The following is a 24,325-nucleotide window of genomic DNA, read 5'->3' as shown; positions in this document are numbered from 1 at the left end:
GTGGGTATCTGAGGGCCTGTGGAGGGGTGGGTGCTGTGGACCTTGGTCTGGAGGAGGGACCTATCTCAATGGTAGAATGGGTGCAAGGCAAGGTTGTGGGATCATGGAGCTGGTGTGCATGGCCCAGAGTGGCTTCTGCTGTCTCCAGTGGACACTGAGTGTGAAGAGGGGCTCACTTAGCTCTTTCTGTTTCCTCCATGACCTGGATTGGCCCTCTCCTCCTGTTTGGAGATGCCCTGGGCACTAGGACCTAGCCATAGACAACTATGGGAAAGATGAGGTCTGGGGGCCTCTGGTCACTCTGCCCTCCCCCAGGTGGAAATCCAGCTTGAGATGGCAGTGCCTCGGCCAGGCCGATATGCTCTGGTGGTGGAATATGTCAGTGAGGATTCACACCAGGACGTGGATGTGGCTGTGCACAGCCCTCAGAGAGGCCCCCAGCAAGGGATGCTCAACCTCCATCCTTGTCCATACAGGTGAGCTTAGACTAGGAAAGGGTTGATGGGAAGACCCTGCCTAGGACTTTCCACTTACGGACTATCCCTCCCCACAGCTCCCTGTGCCGGGGTCTGGCTCGGGATACCCAGCATCACCTGGCCACCTTCCACCTAGACTCTGAGGCCAGCATCCGGCTCACAGCTGAGCAGGCTCACTTCTTCCTGGTAAAGCCCCTTGAGACCTCACCCCAGAGCAGCTTCTTACAGCATATTTTAAATATCTGGGAAGAGAACAGAGCTCTCGGTCCCGGGAGCTCCTGTAGTGTGGTGCTGCACAGTGTGGCCCTACCCTCTGGGCTGTGAGAGCTCAAGAAGAGATGGGTGGATGGAGACAGAGTATATCAGTGGGGTACCCGGAGGGTTGGGGATAAGCCCTAGAAACTGTTACCAATTCTGTATCCAAATCTGGCTCCAGGCAGAAGGCAGGAGTGATTGGTCTAGGCTCAGTGGACTCCTGGGGTCTAAACTGTGTGACTAGCCATCTCTGTCCCCTGCATCTCCTGTGCTCAGCTGTCCAGGGGACAGCAACACATTGTCCTTCTGCCCACAGCACACTGTCACCCTGGTACCTGTGGAGGAGTTCAGCACAGAGTTTGTAGAGCCCCGTGTCTTCTGTGTGAGCAGTCACGGCACCTTCAACCCCAGCAGGTAGTGGTTCTGGGAGTGGCTAGGGTGGCTAGCAGGTCCCTGCTATCCACAAGAGCATACTCAATTCTGGTACTTCCCAGCGCTGCCTGTCTGCCCTCCCGCTTCCCGAAGCCACCGCAGCCCATCATCCTTAAGGACTGCCAGGTCTTGCCGCTGCCTCCCGACCTCCCTCTGACCCAGTCACAGGAGCTCACACCGGGTGCACCCCCAGTTGGACCACAACCTCAGCCCCCAACTGTTGTGGACCCTAATGCAGAACCCACCTTGCTGCGCCACCCCCAGGTGAGGGCTCGGGCCAGATGGAAGCCTCCACAGGGATGAGCATGGGACAGGGTGGGGTTCTGGGTCCTCTACTCCACCTCCTAATAACAGATGTTCCAGACAGCAGTGGGACCAGCTGCTACCCACTCTGGCCACTCATTGGAGACTTTTCCTACAGGGCACTGTGGTCTTCACCACCCAGGTGCCCACCCTGGGCCGCTATGCCTTCCTGCTGCACAGCTACCAGCCAGTCCACCCTACCTTCCCCGTGGAGGTACTCATCAGCGGTGGCCGCATCTGGCAGGGTAAGTGGCCGAGTGTACCACAGTGACAGGAATATAACCTGGCTGCTGTCAGTTTTCTGACTAAGTGCCCTGGGTGAGTGGCAACCCCTCATCTACCTCCATTCTCAGAAGTCTAATCCCAGCCCCTGTTCCCTGTATCAGGGCTCTCCATTTCTGTCACAAATGGTGAAACAATGTTTCTAAGGTGCTTGGAGGACCTGGTCACTTGTACATAGGGGTGGTCAGTGTATGGCTATGGATAATTCACAAAGAAAGAGACCTGGTCTCAAAAGTTGCCTGTAGGCTGTCTGCCTGTGACATGTCATCACCTGCGGGCCTGTCTGTGTCCCCTTGTGTCTCTAACTGCCCTATACCAGAATAGGGCAGCCATGCAGCTAGAGTGGTCGATATTGGAACCTGACTTTTGTGTTTTGATCCCTGCCAGGCCACGCCAATGCCAGCTTCTGCCCACATGGTTATGGCTGCCGTACCCTGGTGTTGTGTGAGGGGCAAACTATGCTGGATGTTACCGACAACGAACTCACCGTGACCGTGCGTGTGCCAGAAGGCCGGTGGCTCTGGCTGGTGAGGCCTAGGGCCGGTGTCCAGCTTGCAGAGTGTGGAGTGATCTTCCCTTTATGCCTGTCAAGTGTCTGTGGGTCTCAGCCAGAGCATATCACCTGTTTGCCAGGGTGTCCCCATCACAAGTGTGCCATGTGAGGCTCTGGAGGGTCCCTGAGAGCTAAGCCACTAAGTCCCACTGGTGGAGGGACCTTCCCAGAGGAAGTGGAGCCTGGGTAACAGGAGAAGAGGAGGACATGAGCAACCCAGAGGCTTGGCTTACCATCTCTTCACTGTCCCACTCTGTGATGAACTTCCTTTCTGAGTAACCTAAGTGCCTGACAGGACTGCCATACCCCGGCCTTATCCAAGCTGAGGGGGCTGCCTCTACCTGTTCCTGCCTACAGGCTCTGTCCCCATTCCCCCAGCCAGGCCCTTCTGCTGGACCCTTGCGAAGGTGACTAGCTATTGTTTCTTAGGACTACATACTCATGGTCCCCGAGGATGTGTACAGCTCCAGTTATCTCCGTGAGGAGCCCCTGGACAAATCCTATGACTTCATCAGCCACTGTGCCACCCAGGGCTACCACATCAGGTGTGCTGGGTGAGGGCAGGGCGGGTCTGGGGTGCAGGGGTCCGGCCAGGAGCCAGCCTCACCACTGTTCTTCACTGTAGCCCCAGCAGCTCATCCCCATTCTGCCGGAACGCTGCTGCCTCCCTGTCTCTCTTCTACAATAATGGGGCCCTGCCTTGTGGTTGCCATGAGGTGGGTGCCATAAGCCCCACATGTGAACCCTTCGGGGGCCAGTGTCCCTGCCGGAGTCATGTCATTGGGCGTGACTGCTCCCGCTGCGCCACCGGCTACTGGGGCTTCCCCAGCTGCAGGCGTAAGTACCCAATGCTCAGAGCATCAGAGTCAGGGTGCTGAATCCCAAGGACTTCCTGGGAGGTGGGGCGCACTAGGACCCAGGGGGCATGGTGATCAAGGGAAAATTCTGGAGCCTAACAGACCAGTCCCATCACTTCCTGTCTGTGCACCTCTTCTAAAAGGTTCTAGGATGCAGCAGGTACCAGTAGCCCCTGACAGTGGCACATGGTTCATGTCAAGGGGACTATGTGAGGAAGGGGTGGAACGAGGGTGGTGTCCCTAGCTCTCCCTACCACATCCTTATGGGCTGCACTTGGGGCAGAGGGGTCAATAATGTTATCTGCCCCAACAGCCTGTGACTGCGGTACCCGCCTTTGTGACGAGCTCACAGGTCAGTGCATCTGCCCACCACGCACTGTGCCCCCTGACTGCCTGGTCTGCCAGCCACAGAGCTTTGGCTGCCACCCCTTGGTTGGCTGTGAGGAGTGTAACTGCTCAGGGCCCGGAGTCCAAGAACTGACAGATCCCACTTGTGACATGGACAGTGGCCAGTGCAAGTGAGTCTAGATAGCACCCTCCTGTCTTGTGGGATCTCGGGTCAGGGAGAGCATCGCCCCTCACCCAACAACTCACTCCTCTGAATCTCAGAAGACTCTAGGGACTTAGATCCTATGGCTTCTGGGTGACCCAGGGTAGAGGAGTTTCACATTGCCTTTATCCACATGCAGGTGCAGACCCAATGTAGCTGGGCGTCGCTGTGACACCTGTGCCCCAGGCTTCTTTGGTTATCCTAGCTGTCGTCGCTGTGACTGCCATGAGGCTGGCACCATGGCCAGTATATGTGACCCCATCACAGGCCAGTGCCATTGCAAGGTGAGCAGGGGCTTGTGTCCAGGTCGCTTTCCTGCATCATCTGCTTCAGTTGAGACATTGTCCTCAGCAGCCTTTCTGGGAAGGTGGGGGGATTCCTAGAAGCTTTTGGAGGGCAAGGTGTAAAACTGATCTATGGTTTGTTGGGTCCTCAACATACAGCCAACTGACCTTCATTGTCCTCTGACCTTAGGAGAATGTACAGGGTTCAAGATGTGACCAATGTCGCTTGGGGACCTTCTCCTTGGACACTGCTAACCCCAAGGGCTGTACCCGCTGCTTCTGTTTTGGAGCAACAGAGCGCTGTGGGAGCTCTAACCATGCCCGACATGAGGTATCCTGCCCTAGCCTGAGACTGAGATGGGAGCCACTAGAGGGGCCTGGAATGCAGGGCAAGGCCAAGTTTCTACTCTATGTGACCCATGTGTGTGCTTGCAGTTTGTGGACATGGAGGGCTGGGTGCTGTTGAGCAGTGATCGGCAGGTGGTACCTCATGAGCATCGGCCTGAGATGGAGCTGCTCCATGCAGACTTGCGTCATGTGGCTGACAGTTTCCCAGAGCTGTACTGGCAGGCTCCACCCTCCTACCTGGGTGACAGGGTGAGCAGGGGCATTTGTTTTGAAGGGCTGTACTTTGAGGGCAGGAAGTGCTCTGAGGAACTGGGGAAAAAGCATGCCAATAGGGGACATCCAGGAACCCTGGAGACACATTGTAAGGGGAGTGTGAGAGATGCCTGACGAGAGTGCCATAAGGAATGGGCATGGGAAAGAGGAGGACCATTCCCTCTATGCTGGCTCCAGGTGTCGTCCTACGGTGGGACCCTCCACTATGAGCTGCACTCAGAGCCCCAGCGTGGTGATGTCTTCATTCCCTATGACAGCCGGCCGGACGTGGTGTTGCAGGTGGTTGAGTGGGGTGGGTGTGTCTGGCTGGGATAGTGGGCCAGCCCAGTTGCCAGCCCTTACCCTGGTCCATGTGTGTCTGCTCTCAGGGCAACCAGATGAGCATTGCCTTCCTGGAGCTGGCATACCCTCCACCCGGCCACATTCACCGGGGACAGCTACAACTGGTAGAGGTGAGCAGAGCTGGCCTGGACCCCAGTCCTGCCCAGGAAGGACCCAAAGGAGCCATAGTCAACATACTCACTGTTCTCCACAGTGGAGCCCGGTGGTAGGAGACAGGGGCCAGTGGTCTTCCTTTCTGATCTCTCTGAGTGGGTCATCTCTGGTTTTAAGACCCCTGAACAAAGTGGATGAGAAGCCCTGGGCTCTTTGACCCACTCTTGGAGCTGCCTCTCTGTGTCTGACTTGTTGGCCTTTGTTACTTTTTAAAGAGCTTCCTCTAGAAGCTGTCTTCTAGCTTGTAGCTTGATCCTTTTTAGTTTATTACATTTCATTGATTGATTGATTGATTGATTGATTGAGAGTGTGTGTGTGTGTATACGTGTGTACATGCATACCCATGTATCATGTATGCATGTTACAGTGTGCATGTGGAATCGGACAGTTTAGAAGAGCTGGTTCGCTTCTCCCACCATGCAGGTCCTGGGGATTGAACTCTGCTTGTCAGGCTGAGGGCAGGCATCCATTACTTCTTGAGCTGTCTCACTGACTCTGTAGTTTCTTTTCTTTTTTAAAATGTTCTTTGTTCAATAAATTCTTGGTATATTTAAAAGTTGATCAGGTTTTCATGTTTGTTCAGTTTTTGTGTCTTATTTGTGAAAATATTTCTCACTCTAATGTCAGAAAGGATCCATTTATGTTTTGTTTTTTTTCTAAGAACTTGAACTATTTTCTTTGCTTATTTAAATTCTTAATATGCCTGGTGTTGACTGAGGTAGAGCCCAGCTGCTCCTTTTCCTCGAGGGCGGCTGAGGGAGTTCCCCACTCCTGTGATCTCTGTGCGCCTCTGTCCTCTACAGGAGGGTCTTTCTGTGTACTCTGTGCTCTACCCCAGCTGAGGTGCTGTCCTGGCTCCACAGGGGAACTTCCGTCACTTGGAGACTCACAACACGGTGTCCCGCGAAGAACTTATGATGGTGTTGGCTGGCCTCGAGCAGCTGCAGATCCGTGCCCTCTTCCCACAGACCTCTGCCACTGTTTCCCTGCGTAGAGTGGTACTAGAGGTGGCTAGTGAGGCTGGCAGGGGACCCCCAGCCAGCAATGTGGAACTGTGTATGTGCCCTGCCAACTACCGTGGGGACTCATGCCAGGTAAAAGTGGTGAGGGTGGGTGCTTGGCTATGAAGGTGCCGCTACCATGGGTCCTTTCCCGAGTATATGTCTGCCAACATCTGCCTTCACTCTGCCCTTTCTCTGCCCACACCTGTCTTCCTCTCTGCTACCCTGCCAGCCTCCTTGTCCAGTCAGCGACTCCATCATCACTTGTTTCCTTGATCACTGCCTACCCCTGCATACACATAGCTGCCGTCACCCATCATTGCTCACTCAGTACCCGCACAGCCGCCCTCCCCATCCACCTAGTTCCCAGCAGTCACCTTGTCTCTTGCTGGTGTCCATCTGCCTGTGGCTCTGGGTAGTCTAGCATGGTACCCTGGAAGGGTTGTGACTGACCACGACTAGAAAAAGATGTTTGGAATAGAAAGAAAGCAGCTCTGGTCACCAGCCACGTAGTCTAGTCATCCCTGAGCCGTGCCATCTACATTTGGCAGTGTGTCCACAGGTCCAGAGGCCTAACAGCCAGAGAGGGCCAACAGTTCTGGCATCCAACGACTGGGCCATGTGATCCATGGTGTGGTATCCCTGCAGCCCCTCCTGGTGCATGAAGGTCCCCAGGGGCTGACTTGTGAACTGTCTATCTGGTCTGCCCAGCCTTGGGGCTGGCATCACATTTTTCCCCCAATCATTAATACTCTACCTGCCTTCCCCCAGGAATGTGCCCCTGGCTATTACAGGGACATCAAAGGTCTCTTCCTGGGCCGATGTGTCCCCTGTCAGTGCCATGGTCATTCGGACCGCTGCCTTCCTGGCTCTGGCACCTGTGTGGTGAGTATTCTTCGGAGCCTGGCCAGCCAGGGAAGACCCCAGGGCCTGTGGTTCCAGATAAACTTGGCCCAGACCCAGAGTACCAGTTGGCTTTGGGCAGTGGGGGTGGGTGGGGCTGTGTCTCTTCTTTCAGCACTGACTTTCCACTGTGCCCCAGAATTGCCAGCACAACAGAGAAGGGGACCAGTGTGAGCACTGCAGGGCGGGCTTTGTGAGCACTGATCCCAGCGACCCTGGAGCTCCCTGTATGAGCTGCCCTTGCCCCTTGGCAGTACCTTCCAACAAGTAAGCAACACCTGGTCCCTTCTGCAGGCCCTGAGCAGCTGGGGTAGGCCCAGAAGGTGAACCCAGCACCGGGTGCCTACCCCGATGGAGAGGTACTGATGTACAGCAACTGCTTGTTCATTCTTGTAGCTTTGCAGATGGCTGCATCTTACGAAATGGCCGGACCCAGTGCCTCTGCAGACCAGGCTATGCTGGGGCCTCCTGTGAGCGGTAATTAGGCAGGGTGAATCTGTACAGACCCTAGGGACCCTGAGTGGGGCCACTGGATCCTGACTGCCCCTCTCTCCTTGTCTCCCACCCCCAGTTGTGCACCTGGCTTTTTTGGGAACCCTTTGGTGCTGGGCAGCTCCTGTCAGCCCTGTGACTGCAGTGGCAACGGAGACCCCAACATGATCTTCAGTGACTGTGACCCCCTGACAGGCGCTTGTCGAGGCTGCCTTCGTCACACCACTGGGCCCCGTTGTGAAAGCTGTGCCCCTGGTTTCTATGGCAATGCTTTGTTGCCTGGCAACTGCACCCGTAAGCACTGGGTGGGATTTTGGATGTTCCCTAAGAACAGGTTATATGTCAGTGTGACCAGGCTTCCTTCCCTGCAGTCAGATCCTCCTTGGTGGCCAGCTTCATGGCCAGACCCTATCCTTGCCTTGTCCCCTTTAGGGCAAGGCTGCAGGGAGAAGGCCAAACAGGACCAGTGAGGTTGTGACTATGGGGTGTGAGAGGACCGGACCAAGTCATGGGAAAAACTGTAGGAAAGAAGGGGGCTAGGTTTGGAAGGACTGGGATGGGGGATAGCATGGTTACCACTGCCCCCACTTTCTACAGGATGTGACTGTTCCCCATGTGGGACAGAAGCCTGTGATCCCCAGAGCGGGCGCTGCCTGTGCAAGGCAGGCGTGACTGGACAACGCTGTGATCGCTGTTTGGTAGGGCTGGGAGTGAGCCTGAGGACAGAGCAGGCTACAGGGAGGGACCAGGCCTGTGGAGGTTTACTGAGGGAGAGCCTGAGATGATAGCCCAGAGCTGGAAGAGGTGTGGTGCTGAGGGCTGGGCAGGCTGGTGACTGCAGGGTGTATCACAGGAAGGACACTTCGGTTTTGAGCAATGCCAGGGCTGTCACCCTTGTGCCTGTGGACCTGCTGCCAAGGGCTCTGAGTGCCACCCTCAGAGCGGTCAGTGTCACTGCCAGCCAGGGACCACAGGACCCCAGTGCCGCGAGTGTGCCCCTGGCTACTGGGGGGTCCCAGAGAAAGGCTGCAGGCGTGAGTACAAGAGTGTGGGCAGGCAGGGTGGAGAGGCAGGCATCCTTGGACATCCACAGTTACGTCTACCTACCCCTCTTGCTGCAGGCTGCCAGTGTCCACGAGGCCACTGTGACCCACACACAGGCCGCTGCACCTGTCCCCCAGGGCTCAGTGGGGAGCGCTGTGACACCTGTAGCCAGCAGCACCAGGTGCCTGTACCAGGCGGGCCTGGGGGCCATGGCGTCCACTGTGAAGGTACGCCCTCACTGCACCCTTCTCTCTCTTTGCTCACTCTCCCTATCCTGCGTGGTGTCTGGGGTTCTCAGCACCCAGAGGGACCCCAGCTGTCTGTCTCCATTTCCTGAGGAATTTCCACAAATCCATGCTAACCTGGTACCCACTCTCTTCTAAGTTGGGGATGTAGCTCAGAGACTGGCCACTGCCCCTTCAAGTAGACCTCACTGCCCAGGATTTTCCCCAATAGATTGCTCCATAGCCGCCTCTAAGACCAGTTTCCTCCTGCCCATTCAGTGTCCTCCTGACCAGATGAGGGTCTTCACCTGACCCTGGGATGCCCTTGCTGACCTCTTACCCTTATGACTTTGACATAACTGGTGTGGCTCAGTCTCTTATGCCAACCTCTTGTGCTTCTCTGAATCTGACCCTGTGCCAACCCTATTTTCCTGATTAATTCTTGCCCTGACCCATTTCCCATAACCCTGGTGCTGGCCTCTTATACTGACCTCATGGTGCTGACCCATTCTTCGGTTGGTCCTCTAATCCCCGGTTAACCCATATCCTCAATGCCTGCTCTCCTCTGCCTGCAGTGTGTGACCACTGTGTGGTCCTGCTTCTGGATGACCTCGAGCAAGCTGGTGCCCTCCTCCCTGCCATCCGCCAGCAGCTGCAAGGCATCAATGCTAGCTCCGCAGCTTGGGCCAGGCTGCATAGGCTGAATGCCTCCATTGCTGACCTGCAGGTATTTCATGCCCACCTGCCTTCCCTGCCTCCTCCAGATGGCCATGTGGTACTTACTTGTTGCCCCAACAGAGTAAGCTCCGGAGCCCACTAGGACCTCGCTACCAGACAACACAGCAACTACAGACTCTAGAGCAACAGAGTGCAAACCTTCAACAGGATGTTGAGCAGCTGGGCAGTCAGGCAAGACCTGTAAACCCCACCCCAGTGTCCCGTGGTACCTTTCCTCAGGAAGCCCTCGCCCCAGGACCCCCAGTCCTTGACAGTGGTTACCTTCCCCACTTCTCTTAATCATTCCACACCATCCCCAGGGCCACCCTTTCCACCCTGCTCATGCCCCAGCCATGAACCCACAAACACCATAGCTGAAAGAAACTGTACCCACAGGCCATCGGGGCCCGAGACCAGGCGGGCCAGCTGATGGACAACACAGAGGCCACACTGGACCGGGCACAGACATTGTTGGAGACCGTGCGTGCTATGGACCGTGCTCTGAATGGTAAGGCTGGCTGATGCATGGGCCCAGTATAAGGTGGGCTGCTTGGGGTGGTGGGCAGGACCTCCTAGAAGTCTCCCCCTGAGCTGGCTGGGTCCTATATGTTTATCCTCTGGGCAAGTGGCTGGTTGGCCAGGGTTTCTTTGTTCCCTTAGCGCTGGACTGATCCTCACCCAGCTCCACTGGAAATACTTACAAACTTCCTTAGTGGCAAACAGTGCAGTGGCTGAGAAGAAACTGGGCTCCCAAGCTTATGACAGGATCTGGCACAGCCAAAGGATTGGGAAAAAATAAAACTGAACTTTCTGCTTAGGGAAGGCCAGGGAATGGCCTGCACCAGCATGTCAGGGTTGCAGGAGAGAAGGGTATAGGAGATAAAGGCAGAGAGGGGTATCCTCTAAGAGCCACTGATGTGCTATTGGGATACGTGCTGTGGCCTGCCGAAATGCCCTGGACAGGTCTCAGGCTTGCAAGTAGATGAATGGAGGCCACCCCAAGGCTCTGACAATCCTCTCTCTGTAGAGCTGGCATCTCACATGGGCCAAGTGTCTCCAGGCAATGCCTCTGCACCGTCTGGTGAGCAGCTGCGCTGGGCACTGGCTGAAGTGGAGCGGTTACTCTGGGATATGCGGACTCGTGACCTGGGGGCCCCACGGGCAGTGGCGGAGGCTGAACTGGCAGAAGCCCAGAGGCGTGAGTAGGGCCAAATCATGTTAGGCAGGGCCGCTCAGGGTGGACTAGATGGGCACAGGGTAGAGACTGGGGTTCACGAAGGGGTCTAGGTACCAACACCTACTCTGGTGTTGGCCAGTGATGGCTCGTGTGCAGGAGCAGCTGACAAACTCCTGGGAGGAGAACCAGTCATTGGCCACACACATTCGGGACCAGCTGGCCCAGTACGAGGCTGGCCTCATGGACCTCCGTGAGGCCCTGAACCACGCGGTGAATACTACCCGGGAGGCTGATGAACTCAACAGCCGCAACCAAGAGCGGCTGAATGAGGCCCTGGTAAGTACACTTGCTTTTTGCCCTCTGTTCCTGCCTCCCACCCTCTCCCCTCTCCCTGCTCCTCTCCAGGCCTCTCTTCTCCATGTCCTGGCCTTCTATCAACTCTCTCCCTCCTCTCCCTGCCTTCTGTCCTCTCTACATCTCCCCTCCTCTTTGTCCTTTCTGCCTGTCCTCATGTTACCCTGAACCCCATCTCCACCCTCTCCCTGTTCTCCCTGCTCCCCTACCCTTGCCCTCCTCCTTCCTCTCATTGCTCCCTTCCCTTTTCCTTGCTCTCAGCTTTCCCTCCCCTCCCCCTCCTCCCTTCCCCATGATGCTTAGGGCCCCATTTCATCCTTTATTCCCACTCTCCTAAAATTTTATCCCAAGCAATGGAAACAAGAGCTGTCCCAGGACAATGCCACACTAAAGGCCGCTCTTCAGGCTGCCAGCCTCACTTTGGGTCGTGTTTCTGAGCTTCTACAGGGCATGGACCAGGCTAAGGAGGTAAATACAGCCCCACCATCTCACTTATTCCTGGCCAGTTCCCTCAAAGATTTTTGGTTGCTGCTAGCTTAGATGTGCTGGACTCCCTTGCATGCAGAGCACCATCTGGTCCTGGGGTCCCAAATTAGGAGGGTAATAAAGCCCACCTCCCACCTCAGGACCTAGAGCACCTGGCAGCCAGTCTGGATGGAGCCTGGACACCCTTATTGAAGAAGATGCAGGCCTTCTCTCCTGCCAGCAGCAAGGTGGACTTGGTAGAGGCTGCTGAGGCCCATGCTCAGAAGCTGAATCAGCTGGCGATCAATCTGTCTGGGTGTGTGGCACCTCCTCCCTAGGGTGCAGCCTGGGTGCCCATGGGTGCAATTGACGCTAAGTAGGGTAACTGGTCTGGGAGGACTCATGGAGGGAGAAGTCAGTATTCCAGAAGGGTCTAGGCTTTCTGCAGCCTCATGGGTAGTTTGGGGCCCAAATTTTGGCAGAAAGGAGCAAAGGCATGGACCCTGAGATGTGGCTAGCCAAGCTGTGATCTCTAGCACCTCCATCCACATATCCCATGATTCTCCTTACCCCCTATAGCATCATCTTTGGCATCAATCAGGACCGCTTCATTCAGAGGGCTGTGGAAGCTTCCAATGCCTATAGCAGCATCCTGCAGGCTGTTCAGGCTGCTGAGGGCGCTGCAGGCCAGGCACTGCAACAGGCTAGCCACACATGGGAGGTGAGACTCCGAGCATCTGTGGCTCACAGGAGCCCTGCTCCCTAGCCCTAGTGGTGTGAACATCCCTGTGAAAACAGCTCCTGATCTTCTGCAGACAGTGGTGCAGCGGGGCCTAGCAGCCCGAGCCCATCAGCTCTTAGCCAACAGCAGTGCCCTGGAGGAGACCATCCTTGGGCACCGGGAGAGGCTGGGCCTTGGTGAGTACTTTGATCCTTGGGAGTACACTGACCTCTGGAACATGTCCATGTAGCTTTGGGATGGTTCTATGTGGTTCGGGGTGAGAATCAATAGGCACTGCCCTATGTGGCTTCTGCAAGATGGCTCTATTCTGGAAGGCAGGAGGTGATGATAATGTCTGCCTGTCTTGGTGGTATGCCAATCCATCTATGTATGGGCCAGGAGGGTTGGGTAGAACTTGTCACTGAGGCTGCCTCCTCCTCCACAGCTCAGGGCCGCCTGCAGGCTGCAGGGACCCAGCTGCACGATGTTCAGGCCAAGAAGGACCAGCTGGCAGCCCAGATCCGGGAGGCACAAGCCATGCTGGCCATGGACACAGGTATGTGGCTTATCCCTGCTCTTGCCTATCACTTCTTTGTGCCCCATAATGCCTTTCGAAAGTGGACACATTCACATTGGTGGCCAGTGAGTCACTGTTGTTGTCAGTGTGTCTGAGGAGGTGCCCATGCTAAGGTGCACTCTAGGGTTGTGCCTCTGACCTGGGGCACAGGTCACCAACACAGCAGCTCTAGGCACTTGGCACAGGTAAGCAGTTCATAGGAGTGCTGGACAGTGGTGAAGGCATGGGTCGAGAGCACAGGGTGAGGAGCAGTTGGTAGGTACTGGAGGATGTCCAGCAGAATCTGCTGGCTCAGGAGAAGGACATTCCTAGAAAAGACCAATTGATCAGTAACCATAGAGGTCAGAGTGGGGTTCATCTGGCTGCCTCTCCCAAGAGGGTTCAGAACTGACAACAGCATGGTCTGACCTAGTTGTCTAGGTTTCCTTTCCCTGTATCCACCAAAATGTCCCATGCCCATGTGGGTACAAACCTCAAAAGCTGGGCAAGTCTTGGGAATTGATGGCGGTCCCTGGTTGGGAGGACTTAGGATCAAGAAAGGTGTCTGGGTAGAATTTTGAATGTGTTGAGATGTAGATACTATCCATAGGTAGGCATCTAGCGTGGCCATCCTAGGTGGGGCCTAAGAACATGAAGTTGGCCCCTGCTGGGCATGGCCTTCATCTGCTGCAGGTGGGACCAGTGAGAAGATTGCTCGTGCCAAGGCTGCGGCTGCTGAGGCCCGGGACACGGCCACCCATGTTCAGTCCCGGCTGCAGAGCATGCAAAAGAATGTAGAGCGATGGCAGAGCCAGTTGGGGGGCCTGCGAGGCCAGGACCTGAGCCAGGGGGAGCGTGATGCAAGCAGTTCAGGTGAGCCAGTGATCCTTGTCCTCCTGGGGGCCAAGCTATGGGAGACAAGGCTGTCAGCCCACCTTTCCTGCAGTGTCTAGCCTGGAGAAGACACTGCCACAGCTACTGGCCAAACTAAGCCGTCTAGAGAACCGTGGAGTGCATAATGCCAGCCTGGCCTTGTCTGCCAACATTGGGCGTGTGCGCAAGCTCATTGCCCAAGCCCGGGGTGCTGCCAACAAGGTGGGTAGCTTCTCACCTTAGGGCTGTATGTGGGAACAGTGGGACCTGGGAAGCTGAATAGTAACCTATCATGTGCTACCCTCCAGGTCAAGGTGTCCATGAAGTTCAATGGGCGTTCAGGGGTGCAACTGCGTGTCCCACGGGACCTTGCTGACCTCGCTGCCTACACTGCCCTCAAGTTCTACCTACAGAGCCCAGTGCCTGCACCTGCGCCAGGCGAGAACACTGGGGACCGGTTTGTTCTGTACATGGGCAGCCGCCAGGTACTGACCAAGCAGGAGTGGGTGGGCCGTAGTGGACTGCAGGTTAGAATTGGGTAGTGCTTAGCCCCCATCCTAACTGCATCTTCTGGCCTTCACCACAGGCCACTGGGGACTACATGGGAGTGTCTCTGCGTAATCAGAAGGTGCACTGGGTGTACAGGCTAGGTGAGGCTGGCCCCACAACTCTGAGCATTGACGAGAACATTGGGGAGCAGTTTGCAGCCATCAGCATTGACAGGTACAGATACCTTGAAGAGAGGTTAGATACTTGTGGACTCAAAGTCCCCTATCTATTTCTCACCCCTTACCTCTGCTCTTAGGACCCTCCAGTTTGGCCACATGTCTGTCACAGTGGAGAAGCCGACGGTTCATGAGATCAAGGGGGACACGGTGGCCCCTGGGATAAAGGGGCTACTCAGCCTACAGCCTGATGACTTTGTCTTCTATGTGGGAGGGTACCCCAGCAACTTCACGGTGAGCCTGGCTCAGCCTCAGTATAGTCCTAGAGTGTGCTGGCAGTCCTGCCTGTCTTGACCTGGGAGAAAGTCCTTGTCTGGTTTTAGTCCATTCTGCAGTCTGAGTGTTCATTGGTCTCTAGAAAGTAGGAAGGTGCCCTGACCATGCACTTTACCCACAGCCCCCTGAACCCCTCCGATTCCCTGGCTACCTGGGCTGCATTGAGATGGACACATTGAACGAGGAGGTGGTCAGTCTCTACAATTTTGAGCAGATTTTCAAGCTGGACACCTCAGTGGATAAGCCTTGTGCTCGGTAGGTACGGCCCAGCACCCTGTGTCTCCACTTATCCCCCATCCCCCCTCACTGACCTAAAGCCTCTAATGTGCAGCTCCAAGGCCACTGGTGACCCATGGCTCACAGATGGCTCCTACCTGGATGGCAGTGGCTTTGCCTGCATCAGCTTCGAAAAGCAGATCAGCAACACAAAGCGCTTTGACCAGGAGCTGCGGCTTGTGTCCTACAATGGGATCATCTTTTTCCTCAAGCATGAGGTATGGCTGACCCTATGCCCTACCTTCTCCCTATTCTGGCTCTTCCTAATGCCTCTGAGCTGACCCTGCTCTGCTCTGCTCTGTTCTTGCAGAGCCAGTTCCTGTGCCTGGCAGTGCAGGAAGGCACCCTTGTGCTCCTTTATGACTTTGGCTCAGGCTTGCAGAGGGCCATCCCACTGCAGCCTCCACAACCCTTGACAGCAGCCAGCAAGGCGGTAAGGCAAGAGGCCTGTGGGTAGGAGGACCAGCAGGGAGTTGGCTTTCCTGAAGCCTGCTACCCGTTCCCTGCAGATCCAGGTGTTTCTCCTGGCTAGCAGCCACAAACGTGTGCTGGTGCGTGTGGAGAGAGCCACTATGTTCATTGTGGAGCAGGACAACATGCTAGAGATGGCTGATGCCTACTACCTAGGGGGTGTGCCACCTGAGCAGCTACCACCAAGGTGAGCATGGGCCCTGGGGCATGTGGGTTTCCAGTGCCAACAGAGCAGCCACTCACGACCTGACTGGTGCCCTGCAGCCTGCAGCAGCTCTTCCCCTCGGGAGGCTCTGTCCGTGGCTGTATCAAAGGCATCAAGGCTCTGGGCAAGTATGTGGACCTCAAACGACTGAACACCACGGGTATCAGCTTTGGCTGCACCGCTGATCTGCTGGTGGGACGTGCCATGACTTTCCACGGCCATGGCTTCCTGTCCCTGGCACTTCCCAATGTGACGCCCGTCACTGGCGAGGTCTACTCTGGCTTTGGCTTTCGTGGCACCCGGGAGAACAGTCTGCTCTACTACCGTGCCTCCCCGGTGAGCTGATGACACCTTGCTTGTGCTGTAGCCATGGTCTGGGCCTGTGGGGGTTTGGAAGGGATGAGTCTGGACTACTGGCTTCGCCAGCTGACCTCGACCCTGTCCCTAGGATGGGCCATACCAGATATCCCTGGAGCAGGGCCATGTGACACTCCGGTTTTTGGGAACAGTGGTGGAAACCCAGGCAGTCTTTGCCGACGGTGCCTCCCACTATGTCGCCTTCTACACCAATGGCACAAGAAAGTAAGCCTCGCCTCAGGCAGGGAGGGAAATAGTGCCAGTGTGCTCTACAGCCTCTGGGTGAGGCTGGCCCTTTAAGAAGAATGTGCTGGCAATGGAAACACTGTCTTCTTCTCAGGGTACAGCTATTGGTGGACGACCAGCCACAAGAGATAGAATTCCGCCAGAGAACAACCCCCACACTCCAACCTGAGGAACCCTCACTTCTCCTGGGAGGCCTGCCTATGTCTGGTACCTCCCACAACTTCAGTGGCTGCATCAGCAATGTTTTTGTGCAGCGGTGAGCTGGTTGGTGTAGAGATTAGGTCTCAGCCAACTCCCTACTCCAGTTACTGACAGGTACCCACCTGCCTCTCCCCCACAGACTTCGGGGGCCACAGCGTGTGTTTGACCTACAGCAGAACATGGGTAGTGTCAATGTGAGCACAGGCTGTACACCGGCCCAACTCATCCAGACCTCGAGGGCCATGGCTCAGAAGGTGGGGTATTTAAGGTGGTGTGTGGGCAGGGCTGGAGTAGCTGGGAGGCTGGTTACCAACATACTGGCCCCTGCACTGTGGTCTGGTCTGTGCCCTAGGTCTCTCGCCGCAGTCGCCAACCCAGCCAGGACCTTGCCTGCACACCACCCTGGCTCCTTGGGACTATTCAGGATGCATACCAGTTTGGGGGGCCCTTGCCCAGTTACCTGCAGTTTGTGGGTGTCTCTCCATCCCACAGGAATAGGTAAGTTTGGCCAGGCCAGGCTTGGGTGGGATTGAAGGTGCTGCCCAGGCTGACGCCATGCTTGGCTTTCAGGCTCCATCTATCGATGCTTGTCCGCCCACATGCTGCTTCCCAGGGCCTCTTGCTCTCTGCTGGCCCCCTGTCAAGCCACAGCCCTTCACTGGTACTCTTTCTGAGCCATGGACACTTTGTCGCACAGACGGAAGGCCCTGGGCCCCAACTCCAGGTCCAGAGCCAGCAGCATTCATGGACTGGCCAGTGGCACAGGGTGAGAGGTTAAGGAGAAAGGGTGTGGGTTGCAGGGCACAGGGAATGCCCTCTGAAGCTGCTTTCTTCCCAGGGTACTGGGATACTGCTGACCAGGTTACTTCCCACACTCAGGTGTCTGTGCACTGGAGGATGCAGCAGATCCAGCTTGTGGTGGATGGCAGTCAGACCCGGAGCCAGAAGGCACCCCGCCATCGGGCCCACAGGGCAGAGGGCCTACAGCCCTACACTCTCTTTGTTGGAGGTCTCCCTGCCAGCAATTACAGCTCCATGCTCCCTGTGAGAATCATACTGCCCCCGTCCCTGGCCTGGGCCTGGATGTCCGCCCCAGCAGTCCCGCCCGACACCATCTTCTTCCTGCAGGTGTCTGTGGGGTTCAATGGCTGTGTGAAGAATCTGCGACTGGATAAGCGGCCCCTGAGGACCCCAACACGAATGGTGGGGGTCATACCCTGTGTCTCAGGCCCCCTGGAGGATGGCCTGTTTTTTCCAGGCAGCGAAGGAATTGTCACATTAGGTGTGTGAGGCAAGGGAGGTCCTGTGGGTAGATATAGGGGCTCTAAGCAAGGGCCTGGAGCCCTCCCATCACGGTCCCTCCCCACAGAGCCCTCCAAGGCCAAGCTGCCCTATGTAAGCCTGGAGCTAGAAGTACGGCCTTTGGCAGCTGCTGGCCTCATCTTCCACCTGGGCCAGGCTCAGGCCACCCCCTACATGCAGCTCCAAGTGTTGACAGATCAGGTGAGCAGGGCTATGGTGCTGGGTGAGTGATTTCTTCACCACCACTGTGGCCTCTGGTGGACAGAACCTAACTTTCCTTCACCCCAGGTCCTGCTGCGGGGAAACGATGGGGCAGGAGAGTTCTCCACATGGGTGACCTACCCCAGGTTTTGTGATGGGCAGTGGCACCGAATAGCAGGTGAGGGCCCTTTCCCTCTTCTGTAGAGTAGGGTAGGTTGTGGAAGGGGCACTGCAGGTTGGCTGGCTAGGAAACACGAATTTGCTCCACAGTGGTCAAGGGCAGGAACATGCTCCGGCTGGAGGTAGACACATGGAGCAACCACACCACAGGCCCTTTGCCCACCACCTTGGCTGATACTCCAGCACCTTTACACCTTGGGGGCCTGCCCAGTAAGTGTGGACTGTCCCGTGGAGACTGGGATCCTCTCACCCTCCAAAAGGGTAGGAGAGACCAGGCTGACTGGCTAACGCAGGGACAGATGACCTTCCTCTACCAATCATCTTCTCTGGTCCCTCTGTATTTTCAGAGGCAACAACTGCTCAGCCAGAGCTCCCTGCCTATCGAGGATGCATGAGGAAGCTGGTGGTCAACGGGGCCCCAGTCACTGTGACTACTTCTGCACAAGTCCAGGGGGCAGTGGGGACAAGTGGCTGCCCCTCTGGAACTCTAGCCCCAGACCCAGCTCACTCTGCAGCATTGACCCAGAAGCAGGTGAGGTCCAGTGGGTTTTGGCAGGCCAGTCCCAGTACCCTCCCCTTACTCCAGCATTAAGGGTTCCCAGACACTGGTGTTTGCCTAGGCTTTCTAGTTTAAGCTGTCTTTTTAGATAAAAGGACACTGCAGAACAGACATTTATATTTATACTTTGTTCCTCTTGCCTGACAACTGTTAGTACTGAGATCTGTAAAATCACTGGCTCCTTTGAAATTAAAAGCGACTTGTTTCACTTGAGTGTGGTGGTGACTCAAACATCAATGGCTGGGCCATGTACAGGCCTGAGTGGGGTACAGAACCCAGTGTGACAGCTGGCCCCACCACCCTCTCCTCACCAGCTAAGCTCTCAGGGCAGTGGAGCTACAGGTAACACAAGGCCAAGATCAGAGTTGGCAGGTACAAGAAAGGACTTTATTAGTGAGGTGGGGCAGGAGAGGGTACAACGAATCACAATCGCCACTACGGAACCACACAACTATGAATTCCAACTCGGGGAAGGACAGCCAATAATTTAATCTAGACTCATGTCCTCCTCTTCGTCTTTCTTGTCTTTTGCGTCGCCCTCCTTCGGCTCCGATTTGGCATTATTCTGCATGGCTTTGGCAAATGCTTCCACATCTGAAATGGCCACATTAAGGCTACTACCCAAGCAGACAGCCTCCAGCACTCCACACAACAAAAGGCTGGTTCTGGCCAAGATTGAGGATCAGTACTCACCACCTTTGTTGGCGGCCTCCACAGCCTCTGCAGGAAGGCCAAACTGGCACATGAGGGGGCCAAGCTGTCCCGAGGCCAAGGCTGCACTGAACATACCCAGGGCCTGCAACAAAGAGCATGCGTGTAGAGCCGAGTGCCTACAGCACCAGGCCCACCATGCTAGAAGTTACAGCACAGGTACAGAGAGTGCCGCGGACACACATACCTGCTGGAACTGGGGTGAGGTCAATGTGTTCTGGATCTCATCTGCCGTCTGGGGCAGAGACTCCCCAGAGGGCAGGTAGGGCAACAGGCGCTCCTGAACGTCTGCATTGGCGAGGATGGGAGCCATGATCTCTGGTGTCAGCACGCTGGCCAGATCCACTAGGGTCCAAGCATTGTGGCCATCAGTGGCCCAATCCCAGCCCAGGCATCGGTGAGATGGGCAAGTGTGGCTTGACACCATAGACACGCCCAGGCTCCACATCTTAAAGAGCCACTGAGTACATGGGCAGCAGACCTTCACCCCATGAGTACCTGCAGCTCTTTACCTTGCTGGCTGCCTCCTGGCCCTGCCGGCACATTCATAGTGGCCAGAATGCTCTGGAGGTCGCTCAGCTGGATGGGTTGGGTCGGGCTGGCTGCTGTGCTGGTTCCATTACCTGAGCTGGGTGCGGGGCTTGGGCTGGTGGTCGAGGCAGCTGCTGGGGCAGAAGGGGCTGGGGTGGCGCGAGCGGAAGAGGTGGTAGAGGATGGGGTGACGGCTGCCGACTGGCTCCGGGAGCTGGGGAAAGTGAGCAAGTGCTGGAACAGCTAGGCCCACTGTTTCAGGGCTAATCCACAGGTCTGGAGGCCTACCTCCCCTGGTAACAACCTCAGGTATAATGGGGGACCCCTCTACCCTACCTACTAGGTGAGGTCTCCAGAAAAGAGAATGTAAAGGCTGGTGGCAGGGCCTGGGCTCACCTGGATGAAGAGCTGCTTGCCGGAGGCCCGCTGCTCCCCAGCAAGCTGGCCAGGCCTGGCCCAGTGAGGGCACCAAGTCCACCTAAAGAAGCAAAGATGTGTGCTAGGCACCTCCAGCCCACCTGAGAGGCACTAACCCCATGTCCTCAGACCCAAGAAGCCACACATTCCAATCCCAAAGCCATGAGATAAGCAGGGAGGGTTAACAAGGCAGGCCACAGGAGGCTAAAGAGACTAATCTAGTCTGCTGAATTCTAAAAGCTTTTACTGAGCCAGTCATTTCCACTCACCCCCATTCATGCTCAAAAAACAGCCACAACTTGGCCAGAACAGTGCCTTCTAAGTGTCTAGAACATCTGTTGTACCCCAACATGATCATCCTTGGCTCTGCCCCAGATGAACTATACATGCACAGATATTAGACCAGGTCCCTCCCTGACCACCCAGCTTGTACCTAGCAGACAAGCATTCCAAAATAGGAGTGGTACAAGGAACACATGTATACAGACCCAGCTGAGACCCCAGGAAAAGGAGCTGGGAGGAAACCCTGTGTCTACAAGTGAACACTACAAAGGCGCCTTATTGGAAAGCCAGGGATAGTGGGGTGTTACCCAGTCCTCCGAGGCCGGCTGGTCCGATGAGCTGCATGAGCTGGCTATGACTCATGTTCCCCAACAGGCTCTGCAGGCCACCCTCACCTGGAGAACACAGGGATCAGACATGGGCTTGCAGTGGCCATGGCCAAGACCTATGGTCACTACACATTGCTGACTATGGCAGATGCCTGGCCTTGGCCCCACCCCTGAGCAGCTCAGGGAATAGGTCTGGAAGGAGGCATCAGGGACCAGGTGAATTCTGTCCAGTAAAGATGGGAGTAGAGAAAGAACCAGAACCGAATTTAGCTGGGTTCTGTCTTACAACCAATCTCCCAGTTCACTGAAGAACACTGCCCCACCCAGGTCTAGGTGATCATTACCGCCCAGTGCTGAGAGCTCATGGCCACCACTCCCACTTGCTCCCAGTGCTCCAGGCATGGGGGGGTTGTTCAGACACTCGTTGACTTTCCGGCAATGCTCCTCATCTTGGTCAGTCTTGGGCTCCTGCCAGAGGAGATAAGCAAAGCCAAGGGTGAGCAGTTTGCACAAGGAGCTGGCTCATGCCTGCTGGCTCCCAGTACCCAGCAGCCATCCTGATTCTGCCCACAGTGACCTGCAAATGTCACAACAGATAGAAACTAGTCTAGGCTCTTAAAAGAGACAGTAATGGCACCAGTGAGTACGACCCCAAAGCCAATCATCACCATAAGAAGCCTAGAGTGTCTTCAGAGGTAACAAACTAGCCCCCATCTCAACACTGCCTGAGAGATGGCTGCCCCTAAAACTTTGGGATAGAGAACTATGTGGCCCCTGCGCCTGTGGCAAAGGGCCAAGAAAGACATTACAAGAGTGAAATTAGGAAGAGTTAACAGTGATGGGGGTTCATTAACAATGTTCAGAACGGTAGAGAATGTTCTGCAGTGAGCAGCCACTTTCTGAGTTTCCACTAAAGATGTTCTGGATCCACGCCGGGCAGTAGTGGCGCACGCCTTTAATCCCAGCACTCGGGAGGCAGAGTCAGGTGGATCTCTGTGAGTTTGAGGCCAGCGTGGGCTACAAAGCAAGTTCCAGGAAAAGCACAAAGCTACACAGAGAAACCCTGCCTTGAAAAACCAAAAAAGAAAAAGAAATAAAGTTCTGGATCCTTGGGCTCAGGTGACCAGAACTCAGGCTAAGAGGAAACTTCTTCCCTCCTGGTACTATGCAGACCAACAGCTGCTGCCTCTTTAGACAGGATGACAGTTGCAGTGGCTGTCCACACTGAAAAGGTGTACACACCCCCGAACATACCCAGTGTTAGCTTCTGACCCTAGACTGTGCCCATATACCCAAAAGAAAGCCCATGTTCCATACCACTGCAACAATGCATTAACAGCCTAAGAAACACAGATATGTCAATGGCCTCCAACAGGGCAGAATGTGAGGGGCACTGCAGATGTGGGTGAGAAGGAGTCAAGACACTGCAGTTCTCCAAAGACACAGCCCAGGGAGCAACGGAAGACCTGAATGAGGACCTGAAGCTGTATGCCTGTAGATGACTCCATGGGCAGGGCTCTGGTGCTAACCATGAGCCACTCACATAGGTGGGAACTCCGCTCCCCCAGGCCCTTCAGGTCAGCACCTTCTGATGTGGAGAAACACAAGGAAACAGAGTGGACCATTCTCCTGCATACCTGCATCCAAAAGAAGAGCCTCTTGGACCCTGCCTTAAACTTGAGCACGTAGACCCTCCCGCTGGGGCACTGAGGCACCCGCTTGAACTCACAGTCATCGGGAAAGATAATCAAGTCCTGGAGACACAAGGAGGACAGTCAGCCACACATACCTCCAAGGTTTACATCCCCTGGACCCAAGTCTAACAGGGTGGCGTCCAGAAGGCTCAGACCCCAGTGAGGACAGATGGAACAGGGCCCAGAGTGGTCGGGTAGAAAAGGTGTTCTCTGAGGACCCGCTGACTTTTAACAAACATTCTGGAACTGTGCTCCAAAATGCAAAAGGTCAATCAAGTGTAACAAAGAACAATGTAGTCTGGGAGACAATGAATGAGCCTCAGGGGAAGTGGCCTCTTCCAAGAGCTCAAACTACCCCGGCTGTGGTGAAGGTCGGATCTGTACACTCCTCCACAACACTGGGAGTTTAAAGCCAAGGCTGATGGCAACGTCACCAGCTGACTTTGTCAACCTGTCAGCAAGCTGTCTCTGCTAAAATCTGAAGAACCATGGTCACCATGGGATGCAAGGCTTCACAGTGACCGGAGCAGTCTGCCAACCTTGGGACCAGACAACTCCTAAAACCGATCTACTGCAGTGAGGCCAGCAGTCCCCTCGCCCCCAGCTCTTGCCCAGAGCTCCGCGGGCCGGGTCTGGATACAGGACTCACATCCTCCACGGTCCCAGAGGTCCTGTCTTTCCAACAGAAGTGAATGAGAGAGTCGTCCGTCTGCTGAATGTACACGAGCCCTTTCCGTTTATCTGGGGTGACCGTAGTTCCTTTTAATGACATTTTTCCTGCCCGGAACTCCACCAAATACTTGGTAGAGGATCCCCGAGAACCGGGCACCAAGCTTGGGAACAGAGCGCCTGAAGTCGTCATCCTGAAAAAGCAGAGCGAGGCCCGTCGTGCGGCGTCACGTGCGGAATGTCCCACCCAAATGCTGGTCAGCCCCGCGGCGGCCCGGGCGTGGGAGCGCGCCAGGCTGTGCAAGGCCAGGTGGTGCGTGCGGGACCGAGCGCAGCCCCGCGGGCTCCCCGCTCTCGCGACGTCACTGCCTGCCCGCGCGGAGCCTCGCCGCGTACGGCCCGGCGCGTCTGGGGCACCGGCGGCCGGCCCAGACTGCCTCGGCTCCGCACTGTTGCCGCGTCCCGTCCTCCCGCCGCCCGGCCGAGCCCGGCCCCGCGCGCTCCTACCTGCCGCCGCTGGGCCCCTACCTGGCTGTGCTCACACTTGGCCTTAGGGGCGCCGTCCAGGCTCGCTCTTCCTTCTCGGCGCCTGCCGGGCCTCGCCGGAAGCCCGCGCTCGGCCCGCCCCGCCGCCGATTGAGTTCCGTCAGCCGCGCGTCCGGCCCTGGCCCAGCCCCGATTGGCCCTCACCGCCGTCCATCGCGTCCGGCCCGCCTCCGCGCCGGCGGCCTGTTTCCGGCGGAAACGCGGGCCAGAGCGGCCTCTATTGTTGCTGTGTCATAGGGGAGCGGCGGCGGCCCCTGGCGGCGGCCCCGGGAACAGCGGGTCGCCTCTGCCGACAGGCAGAGGGCCCCCTCGGGGTGGCGCTGCGGGTTGAGGCCTGGACCCGGGTGGTGGGCGCCGGACCGTACACCAAGGTGCCGGTGGGGCTGAGTTGGCTGACTGCACCTAGGGACGGGTGTCCGTAGCGGTTACCCACTCGGTTCTGAATGGAACCAGCTCTCCTCATCCGCAGGAAGACAGCCCATCTGACTTGCATTATTCGGTGAGCGAGATGG

The 24,325-nt window shown here is 56.3% G+C and overlaps 2 protein-coding genes across 3 annotated transcripts in view; one reads left to right on the top strand and one right to left on the bottom strand.

Annotated features, from left to right (window-relative positions):
* Lama5 (laminin subunit alpha 5) overlaps positions 1-18,847 on the top strand; it is a 47,630-nt gene extending 28,783 nt beyond the window's left edge. Inside the window, exons 27-79 of the mRNA XM_036183821.1 lie at positions 316-476; positions 554-662; positions 1,048-1,145; positions 1,226-1,427; positions 1,585-1,711; positions 2,136-2,275; positions 2,731-2,846; positions 2,927-3,138; positions 3,472-3,676; positions 3,848-3,992; positions 4,183-4,323; positions 4,428-4,589; positions 4,791-4,892; positions 4,982-5,065; positions 5,972-6,202; positions 6,881-6,994; positions 7,152-7,279; positions 7,409-7,489; positions 7,584-7,798; positions 8,102-8,202; positions 8,358-8,538; positions 8,626-8,775; positions 9,348-9,499; positions 9,571-9,681; positions 9,886-9,997; positions 10,517-10,687; positions 10,806-11,002; positions 11,372-11,488; positions 11,647-11,801; positions 12,065-12,206; positions 12,301-12,403; positions 12,652-12,762; positions 13,456-13,635; positions 13,709-13,857; positions 13,944-14,120; positions 14,222-14,358; positions 14,441-14,594; positions 14,758-14,891; positions 14,968-15,130; positions 15,223-15,345; positions 15,422-15,570; positions 15,648-15,924; positions 16,037-16,170; positions 16,286-16,447; positions 16,532-16,646; positions 16,745-16,890; positions 16,963-17,158; positions 17,272-17,436; positions 17,521-17,674; positions 17,762-17,895; positions 17,983-18,073; positions 18,166-18,285; positions 18,423-18,847. Of these exons, the coding sequence (XP_036039714.1) occupies positions 316-476; positions 554-662; positions 1,048-1,145; positions 1,226-1,427; positions 1,585-1,711; positions 2,136-2,275; positions 2,731-2,846; positions 2,927-3,138; positions 3,472-3,676; positions 3,848-3,992; positions 4,183-4,323; positions 4,428-4,589; positions 4,791-4,892; positions 4,982-5,065; positions 5,972-6,202; positions 6,881-6,994; positions 7,152-7,279; positions 7,409-7,489; positions 7,584-7,798; positions 8,102-8,202; positions 8,358-8,538; positions 8,626-8,775; positions 9,348-9,499; positions 9,571-9,681; positions 9,886-9,997; positions 10,517-10,687; positions 10,806-11,002; positions 11,372-11,488; positions 11,647-11,801; positions 12,065-12,206; positions 12,301-12,403; positions 12,652-12,762; positions 13,456-13,635; positions 13,709-13,857; positions 13,944-14,120; positions 14,222-14,358; positions 14,441-14,594; positions 14,758-14,891; positions 14,968-15,130; positions 15,223-15,345; positions 15,422-15,570; positions 15,648-15,924; positions 16,037-16,170; positions 16,286-16,447; positions 16,532-16,646; positions 16,745-16,890; positions 16,963-17,158; positions 17,272-17,436; positions 17,521-17,674; positions 17,762-17,895; positions 17,983-18,073; positions 18,166-18,285; positions 18,423-18,667 (7,881 nt within the window). The 3' untranslated portion in view covers positions 18,668-18,847. The remainder of the gene's footprint in view (positions 1-315; positions 477-553; positions 663-1,047; positions 1,146-1,225; positions 1,428-1,584; positions 1,712-2,135; positions 2,276-2,730; positions 2,847-2,926; positions 3,139-3,471; positions 3,677-3,847; positions 3,993-4,182; positions 4,324-4,427; positions 4,590-4,790; positions 4,893-4,981; positions 5,066-5,971; positions 6,203-6,880; positions 6,995-7,151; positions 7,280-7,408; positions 7,490-7,583; positions 7,799-8,101; positions 8,203-8,357; positions 8,539-8,625; positions 8,776-9,347; positions 9,500-9,570; positions 9,682-9,885; positions 9,998-10,516; positions 10,688-10,805; positions 11,003-11,371; positions 11,489-11,646; positions 11,802-12,064; positions 12,207-12,300; positions 12,404-12,651; positions 12,763-13,455; positions 13,636-13,708; positions 13,858-13,943; positions 14,121-14,221; positions 14,359-14,440; positions 14,595-14,757; positions 14,892-14,967; positions 15,131-15,222; positions 15,346-15,421; positions 15,571-15,647; positions 15,925-16,036; positions 16,171-16,285; positions 16,448-16,531; positions 16,647-16,744; positions 16,891-16,962; positions 17,159-17,271; positions 17,437-17,520; positions 17,675-17,761; positions 17,896-17,982; positions 18,074-18,165; positions 18,286-18,422) is intronic.
* A 152-nt stretch (positions 18,848-18,999) lies between these two features.
* Positions 19,000-23,928, bottom strand: Adrm1 (adhesion regulating molecule 1). Of its 2 annotated transcripts, none has more exons than XM_036183830.1 (10): positions 23,796-23,928; positions 23,248-23,461; positions 22,542-22,658; positions 21,249-21,372; positions 20,884-20,970; positions 20,273-20,354; positions 19,858-20,090; positions 19,533-19,690; positions 19,328-19,430; positions 19,000-19,228 (listed from the first exon to the last, which is right to left on the bottom strand). In XM_036183830.1, the coding sequence occupies exons 2-10, from the start codon at positions 23,458-23,460 to the stop codon at positions 19,122-19,124; spliced, it is 1,224 nt and encodes a 407-aa protein (XP_036039723.1). In that variant the 5' UTR covers position 23,461; positions 23,796-23,928; the 3' UTR covers positions 19,000-19,121. The 2 variants fall into 2 exon arrangements, with proteins under 2 accessions (XP_036039723.1, XP_036039724.1); XM_036183831.1 differs by having other exon boundaries at positions 23,775-23,881.
* Between the last annotated feature and the right edge of the window lie 397 nt (positions 23,929-24,325).

This window comes from Onychomys torridus, chromosome 4 (genome assembly GCF_903995425.1).
Source record: "Onychomys torridus chromosome 4, mOncTor1.1, whole genome shotgun sequence".
Taxonomy (NCBI): domain Eukaryota; kingdom Metazoa; phylum Chordata; class Mammalia; order Rodentia; family Cricetidae; genus Onychomys; species Onychomys torridus.
Note: the sequence above shows the minus strand (reverse complement) of the source record. Positions and strands in the feature narration are given on the sequence as shown.